The 8811-nt window shown below is 39.8% G+C and overlaps 1 protein-coding gene across 2 annotated transcripts; it reads right to left on the bottom strand.

The window, feature by feature from the left end:
* Window positions 1-291: 291 nt before the first annotated feature.
* Window positions 292-3242, bottom strand: LRRC8D (leucine rich repeat containing 8 family, member D). Of its 2 annotated transcripts, XM_006898953.1 has the most exons (2): window positions 3066-3188; window positions 294-2954 (listed from the first exon to the last, which is right to left on the bottom strand). In XM_006898953.1, exons 1-2 carry the CDS (start codon window positions 3150-3152, stop codon window positions 657-659), a joined length of 2385 nt encoding a protein of 794 aa, XP_006899015.1. In that variant the 5' UTR covers window positions 3153-3188; the 3' UTR covers window positions 294-656. The 2 variants fall into 2 exon arrangements, with proteins under 2 accessions (XP_006899014.1, XP_006899015.1); XM_006898952.1 differs by having other exon boundaries at window positions 292-3242.
* Between the last annotated feature and the right edge of the window lie 5569 nt (window positions 3243-8811).

Below are 8811 nucleotides of genomic sequence, written 5' to 3'. Positions count from 1 at the left end.
ATTAATCGCGTGGGAGGAGATTGTCCATTTTTTTCCTGTGGAACAGCTGGTGGATTTGAACTGTGTGCCTTTGGGATTGCAGGACAGCTTCTTACCACTAGGCAATACTACCAGACCAATAATATGTGTTTTAAATACAAAAAAAAGAAAGAAAGGAAAAAAAGAAGGAAAACGCTGTATCTCAGCAAACTTAGATTTACAAGTCCTAACTGGTGAGTGTTTAGCGGTCTGAGTTACAGGAGTACCACACCAATTAACCCAAGTAAATGAAGAAATCTCCCAAACAAGTGGTATAGTAAGAAAAAAATGTCAATTTAATCATTTACTGTAGCAGGCAAGCAATTTGTAAACATTCAGTAGCGGCAGCATCCAAGTTACAAACAATTTAAAAAGAAACAAAGATTAGTGATTATAATTTTTCCTTCCCTTTCCCCAAAAGAAGAAAAAAAAGAAAGATTGAGAAATTAATGACGTAAAACACTACAAACATGGAACATTCAGGTATGTCTTCTACCAGCCTTCTATGCGTCCTCTCTGTGTTTTATTTTAAAAGGTGTATCTACTCCTAAAATGCATTATCTTGCAATAACTTGTACGTGAGCATTTGCAATCTAGGAAGTTGTTCCAGCACGTGGGCGTGCACGTATTATCTCAGTTTAAATCCCATTTGCAAAGGGAACATTGATGTCTTGATTCAATGCTTCTTTGACTTCAAGTGGCAGGGTGTCAAAGAGGTGATCTTCTACAACAAGCCCGCTTTTCTTGAGTAGCCGACACTGGCCCAGCTGGGCTGGCAGGCGGTCGAGGCAGTTGCCCTTCAGCTCCAGCTGAGTGAGCTGGGACAGCTGGCCAATTTTCTCTGGGAGGGAGGTGATGCAGTTCTGCCCCAGATTCAAAGTCCTCAACTTCACGCACTTAAACAACTGTTTTGGCAGAATGTCCACTTTGTTCCCAGTGACATGCAAATGTTGCAGGTTCTGAAGCAATCCTATTTCTATGGGAATCATGGAAATGTTGTTGTAGCTTACATCTAAACATCGGAGTTTCTGTAAACTGAACACGGCCACTGGTAAGGACTCGAGCTTGTTGTTGGAGAAATAAAGGGACTCCAGGTTTTTTACATGGGTAATGGAGGGAGGAATGGTGACAATTTTATTATGCCACAACTTCAAACAAGTCAGTCTTTTCAAATGCTGGAAACTGATGATTTCCTCAATTGTGCGGATGCTGTTTGATTTTAAATCCAGTTCCTGCAAATTAGAGAGGCTGAAAATAGCATGTGGGATTCTCTCGAGCTCACAATTCTGGAGTTCGAGCTCAGCAACATTCATCATTTTCTTAAGGCTGTTCAGTACCAGGAGTTTAGTGCCGTCATTATGAATGACTAACTTTGTGAGATGTGGTGCCACATCTGTAATGTTGGAGGGAACTTTGGTCAAATTGCTCTTCACGTGGAGTATTTTTAGATGCCTCAACTCTCGGAGTGATTCGAGTCCTATCATCTTATTGTTTTCAGAGTTCAAATTGCCTATCAAGTACAACTCTCGAAGATTTTTGAGTAAATACACCCAGGCTGGGATTTCAGCCACATCGGTGAACTTCACGTGAAGGCATCTCAAGTGATCGCGGAGAAAGCTAAAAGCAGTCTGTTCAACTTTTGCAGGGCAGTGGCAGAGGTGAAGCTCTTGGAGATTTGTCATCTGAGAAATCTTTGCGGGAATTTTAGCTTCTGGAATCAGTTCAAGTTTTAGCACATCCAGGTCTGTGAGGTCAAAGACGGCGTCGGGCACTCCCGACAGCATAAACAGATGCAGCTCCTGCTTGTCCTGGGCATTGCGGGAAACGTGCTGCCTCAGCTTCTCAAATGTCCACTCATGGTTCAAGCTAATTTCCCTAAGTTTATTTTCACTGACTTCTGACAAAAACACACCAAAACGCTTGGAGTATAGCTGGTCGTACTGGTCTACCATGTGCAGAAGGAATGCAAAATCGTTTTTGACGTCTGGAATGTCACTGAAACTGCTCTCTTCCCTGACTTTTTCGAAAGAATACTCCTTCAAAGGTATCCTGAATAACCAGAAGAGAGTGTAGAGGCAGATAAAACCATACACACAAATAATGGATATGTAACTGATGAGAAGCTTTTTCAACATGTAAGCCATATTATGGGTGCACTCAAAGACCTCATACCCAATCAGATGTTCCACTTTGGGCTTGCAGACATGTTCAAAGCTGATGGCGTTGACAAAGTTTGCAGTGTAGCAAAGGATGAAGATGAATTTGGCTGTTTTGACAACCGTTTGGACCACATAGAGCTTATAGATCAAGTCACTATCTTCCACATGGGCCCGGAACTTCCTCACTTTCTCAAACAGGGCTTTGGCCTGTTCCCCATCCTTTTTATCCAGGATGGTCATGCTGGGGACTTCAATCACAGGCTTCTCAGCAGAAAATTTGAAGCCTGTTTTCTGGATCATTGGTGTGCTGGCACTGGGGCTCCCTTCATCGCTGCTGGTGGACACATGCTTTGGTAGAGTCTGGGCACCTGTTATTCGCTGTTTGTTTTCCTCTGAGTCTTCACACGCCGTCTCAGACAACGCTTTAGTAGTCCAAGGAGATTCAAAGCACTTTCCTAGTATTGAAACGAAATGTTCTACTTTCGAGCATGTTTTGGGATATTTGAACCAAAAGTTGCTACTGACCATGAGAATTATAGTATGAATAAGAGCAAGGTATGGAAAGTACTTAGAATACCACGGAAGGGCCAGATGGTAACACATCTGATTAATAAATACATATTGCTGAAAATCCAAGTTTGTTTTTCGGCCCATTGGGTCTCTCTTCTCTTTCTTTGCCTCCTGACTGAGAACCGTGGGATCTGTGCGAGGATATGTGGCTCTGAGAGGTATGTCAGGTGTCACACTAGATGTGCCAAAGGAAACGTCTTTTGTCACCTGCCCATCTTGGTCTTGGTCTGTGGCTGCTTCTATCTTCGGGATGTCGGTTGTAACGTCGGCATTTCCTGAAGGCATATGTGCCTTTGAATTTACAGGAGACGGCAACACTGGCAAGCAGACTACCTGATCTTTGGTAAGTTGCATCGTTCCTGCAAAGATGGCTACCATCAACATAACGACAGCCAGGTAATCCATAAACACGTCCCACCATGGTTTCAGGATTCGGTAAGTTGGCTGAATGTCATTAAGTGAAGCAACTTCTGCAAGGGTAAACATTCCTAGAAAACAAGCAAACAAAAGACTTTATTACAAAGATGCAAGAGAAAACCTTCACCTTACTCCAAAAAAAAAAAAAAAATTAAAGTTATCTAGGACCTAGATTTATGCCAGTGATAAGTGAAATAAAGAGTAAATAAAGTGCCCAAGGATTTTCCTCTTCTAGTCTAAGAAAGAAAATAAGAAAGTGGAAAGTGGGGAGTAAAGATTGTAAAAATAAAAATAAGAATAATAATAGCTTGAGAAAGTCTGTAAGCATTAACTAGAATGAAAGAGAAAGATTAGATACCTATTGAGCAGATAGAACTAGTAGGACTTTGGAACTTTAAGGAGAATATGAAAGTAAAAGAACATTTATTGTAGACTGAGGTAAGGAGCCTTAGTAGTGTACCGAGTAATGTTATTGGGGTTCTTAATGGAAAGATCAACAGGTAGAATCTACCAGTCACTCTGAGGGAGAAAAACGGACTATTTCCTCCTGGGGGGAAAAAAAGTTTCAACCTTGGAAACTCAATGGAGGACTGCGGAGTTTCATAACTGACTCAACAGCAGTAGGATGTTGGTTGTTGGACCAATTTAAGGTGAAGACTGAAGAGTTGGGCAGGAGGATAGGATGGCATCTATTTCGTAGGAACCAAGACAGAAGTGTCTAGAGATACTATTAAACTATGATAGCCTATGTACGGGACTCAGTTCTACTTCTTACTAACGGTGTCATTTTGCAAGTTTTGTGTTTTCCATCTGTAAAATAGGACTGTTGACTTTTCACAGTTATTTGAAAGGTTAAAATAAATTTTACTTGCAAAGCTCCCACAAAGCCCTGGCCCTAAGGGAAGCACTTGCTTTATGTTAACTCTTAACCACCCTGGTTGAAATGTCTCATGGACTGCTAAAAGTAAGGTTTTAGAGCTTGAAAGGAGTCTGAGAACACATACGTGGAATCTCTCAATATATACAGCTGAAACCTTGGTCTTCTATGCAGCCCTCAAGGAAAATGTGTGAGATGAAAACATAAGCAACGATCCAAGTGGGAGTGAAGTCATCAGTAATGATGAATCTCAGCAAGTCAGGACCAACAAGATCTTTGCTGGCTACAAAAGTAGGCAACTCTGGCAGCACTGAAAGATGTCCTACTACCAGGACACTTGAAAATGAGATCAACTTTCACCAGTAGATAGCTTTAGAGTTCCAAAACTCATCTATGCAAATAACAAAGTACAAGGACAATGATGCTTGCAGTAAGCAAGAAACAAACCAAAGCTGGCAGTGGCAAGTGATGGGCACGGCCTTTTGCAATCATCTACTTAATCCAAATGTTAATCTTCTTGAATTTAATTGAAAAAATTTGTTCTTACTCAAATTTGTAAATAAACAAGTAGAAGTTTTTTTTAAAAAGAGTAAATTATTAAAAAAAAGAAATTTCAACTTCTCTGAAAGCAACCCTACCACATTCTACTTTCTTAGAAAGTTGTAAGTGCGCATATGTAAAAGGATTTATGTCTTTAAATAAAAAACATTCTGACACTTTAAAAGTGAAAAAGCAAGAAAATAATCCCGGGGAGCTCTGGTGGCCTAGTGGCAAGAAGCTGCACTGCAATCCCAGAGGCACATGGTTCGAATCCACCAGATGCTCTGCCGAGGAAGGAGGGACAATCTCCTTCTGTACCAGTCAGATCTGATTTGACGGTACATGCACACACACAAATAATAAAATAAAATAAAAAAATTTAAAAAAAAAAGAGAAAATCATCCCAGGTATTGGAAAGGCAGCCATGTTTTTAAAAAAGAATGAAAGCTTTTTGTCTATGTGTACACGTTACTAGAAGCCATTTGTTGCAAATGGTTCTGGGCTAAGGAGCCAGTACCCCCTTGGCTGACAAAGAGTGACGGTTAAGAGTACTATGATTGTCCTAGCTCTGTTGTAGATTAAGACACTAAAGACATGGCTTATATTTATTTACCGCGCAGAGTAATGCATAGCATTTCTTGTTTTAAACTGTGATTTGAGTGACAGTTTACAAAGCAAATTGATTTTTCAATCAACCATACACACATAGTGTGATGCATACAATGTAATCACTATATTCCCACTCTATTTTTATAATTTTCATTTAATGTCTATCCCTACTTCTTCCTACCCTCTGGGTTAATCCTTGGGCAAATGAGGTTCTTTTGAACCTACGCGGTTGGTAACTTTAAAGATAGTGCGTGCCTCTTTTGTGCCACTATTCTCTTGGTAGGCCTATCTTTTGCTTGGCTGAAAGCTGATTCCTGGGTGTATTCTGTTCCAGGTTTGAAGGCTAACTTAAGGTTATAGTCTCTGGGGTTCTAAGAGTCTCTATTGGACCAATAAATCTGGCTTTTTTTTAAAAAATTTGTTCCACATTTCTCCCCATTCTATCTTAATATTCTACTGTGATCCCTTTTAGAGTGGCCAGCCATAGTAGCCAGGCACCATTAGGTCTTCCGGTTTCAAGGCCATGAAAGCTGAGGGCCACACAGACCACTAGGGATATTTCTTGCTTTTTTATTTTTTTTTTTCTTTCTTGCTTTTCTTCCCTCTTCTATGGTCTAGACAGAGTAGATGCACCTTGGCTGTCTGCTCACAAACTTTTAAGACCATAGTTGCTACTCACTAAAGCAGGATGTAGGGCATTTTCTTTGGATGGTATATTTTCTTTTTGAGATTTTAATGAAAGTCTATAAAGAACTTGGGTTTCCAATTGTTCTGGATGGTATATTTCTTAATAACATGTAAGAATCTTTTCAATTATAACAGCAATTTTCACATCTGTAATGTTTTTATAAGTATCTCTTATATAATCAGGAAAACACAAGTCTAAAAACCCTATAGCACATCTAAATTACTATATAGTAGATACATTTTGTGTAAACTGCTAGAAATCACATTCCTAGATTTCATTATTTAAGTATCAAATGGCTGGCACTCAGTCTATATAGAAAATTACCAAAGAAGTACAGATAAAGAAAAGGAAATATTTGTACCTCAGTAGGCAAATTGGGAGATAACACGTCAACTCAAACCCCTTCTATTCTGAGCTGCTGTGTCTTGTGCACATTTCGCTTTTGTGAGTAGCTTGGGAATTTAAGCAACCACATGTCATATGTCATTTCAGATCTTCATCCCTATCGAGAATGCACAAAACACTGCATCAACTCACACACCATAGAGTTTACTCATAATTCATGCATAGACTGGTGGAATATGCCTTGCATACGGCTATCCCCAGCAAAGAACTCTGAATAGTTACACTCAGGACCACAATTTTAAGGGGACCTCTGTGTGGATAACAGGAATGGAATTTTTCCACATAACACCTCTTTCCAATAGGATTTATCTTTACTTTTTGAAGAGCAGGATTGGGCTCTAAAGAAGTCAGAAGGTTTGTATTGGAGGATTAAGTGAGAAGGTATGCTAAGTTATTGGGCTGAGAATGCAGGTTTCTTGTCTTTTAAGCCTTGATTATTACACTGGCCTCTCTGCCTTCAGCCTTCGTTTCTCTGACTCTTCTTCTACCCTGCTCCCATAAAGATGAAAACTCAACATCTCTAATGTAGTAATGTAGTTTAGTTTCATGCTTTTCAAACTCAGATGGTAACGTGCAGACATTTGTCTGGGGGATTTTAGAAGAACGTGGATTCTGATGTAGTAGCCTGGGAGAGCATGCTTTCAAGTTCAAGCAGTGCTGATGCTGCTGTTCCTCATATTGCCCTTTGAAGTACAGAGGTTTATGAGAGTGGTTCTCAAACTTCAGTATGCATTAGAATCACTAGGAGGGTTACTAAGATGTTGCTGGCACATCCCCAAAGTTTCTCATTCAGCAGGTCTAGGATTGATTTGTATTTATTTTTGACAAATTCCTGGGTGATTCCAATGGTACTGGAATCACACTGACAGTCATTCTTTTAGATCCTTCTAGGTACTCACCCTCCTACTCTTAACTCTACTCCCAGACTCCCTGTGGTCTAGGTTGATAACTTTTTCAGTTTCTCCAACAAGCTACACTCAGCCCCTCCCATACTTTATTTCCTGGCCTAGAAGACTGTCTTCCTATCCTCCTTCACTGGGTCACTGGTTTCCATTTAGATAGTGTCTTTCTAGGAAACCTTCTCACCTAGAAGAAGAGTTTTTTTGCAATCTCTTTGTATAGTGCATTGTACCTCCCATCTTAGCCTTTAGCACACTGTGTGACAAAATTAACTGCTTATTTTTGTGATCTCCTACCATAAATTAAACAAGAGATCATGACCTTGCCTACTGTTACATACACAGTGCCTGGCACAGAGCAGGTACACAATGAAAGAATATATGGCATCTTGATCATCTGTGGCATCATTATAATCAGACTCTTCAAGAATGTTTATTAACTGTCTACTTAGGGTACTTGACAGAGGAGTAGTTTATTAAACTGGATTGCTACCACAAAGTAATCTGGGCCTACACAAAAATACAAAATCTAAGCCAGGCCTCAGTATAAAAATAAAGAGCTAAAAGACCACAGCAAAGCAACTCTGAGATCCTTGTAACTAGTAATATTTTGCAGCTGTTAAAGCGCCAATGGTGGTTTCCAAGCACCTGGTATTTGGTACAGATATGGATCACAGGAGAGAGGAGGAAGGAGCTGATCACGTTTCCAAGGGAAGAAAAAGAAACCTAACAGATGGTGGTAGAGAACAGGGTGACAGAGAATGACACCTCACAATGACACCCTGTGACAGCCCCCAAGGTCTGTGTAAGAAAAGTACCTGAGCCACGGAGGAAGCACTGAAACCAGCTCTAGCCTCAAGTGGACTTTTTTTTAGTTCACTGTCTACTCTACTATCCATGTCTTCAGGGTTTGTGTTCCTGCTATTTCCTCCAATCCATTTTCTTCTTTTGCTTCCTGCTGAATCCAGATCCATCACCAACCCTTCCACCTTCTTGTCGCACTGTCTAGTAATGTTTCTCTGGTTGATTTCTTCTATTAGATACTGAGTTCTACATGGAAAAAGACTATGTTTTATTCACTTTTATATACAACATATGATTGATTGTTCTTCCATACTTCCAAAATACAGAAGGCATTAATAAGGGTAATGCCTAATAATAGCTATCATTTGTAATCCATATATTGAAAACATCACTGGACAATTTACCTAATTTCCTGCTTTTGAACAGAATAGAAAGTTATATCTATGGAAGTTAATGGTCTCAGGGTTTGGAAGCTAAAGGAATGGTTTAATTTCCCAAATGTTACAAAATATTATAAAACCCTCTACAATGCTTAAAATGAAAAAGATAATACCAAGTATTAGTGATGATGTGAAGACCTGAGATTCAAATACTGCTGATCAGAGTATGAAATTGGTATAACTAAGTTAAAAGGTTTTGGTAATATCTACTAAATGAACAAATATACACTCTATGATCTAGCAATTTTATGCCCAAGTACATGTTGTTATTGTTAAGTGCCGTCGAGTCACAGGCGACTCATAGCGACCCTATGAAGGAGAGTCCTCGACACTTGGGTGCCTTTCATCCTCTCTCCAGGTTCATAGGGTTTCCGGAGGCAAGCTA

This window comes from Elephantulus edwardii, unplaced genomic scaffold, assembly GCF_000299155.1.
Source record: "Elephantulus edwardii isolate Elephantulus edwardi_28Jun2011 unplaced genomic scaffold, EleEdw1.0 scaffold00242, whole genome shotgun sequence".
Lineage (NCBI taxonomy): Eukaryota > Metazoa > Chordata > Mammalia > Macroscelidea > Macroscelididae > Elephantulus > Elephantulus edwardii.
This window is presented reverse-complemented; position numbering and strand designations above follow the sequence as displayed.

Bases quoted from the DNA above. Each gene is read 5' to 3' on its own strand.
- LRRC8D (XM_006898952.1), bottom strand. From the start codon at position 3,233: ATGTTTACCCTTGCAGAAGTTGCTTCACTTAATGACATTCAGCCAACT.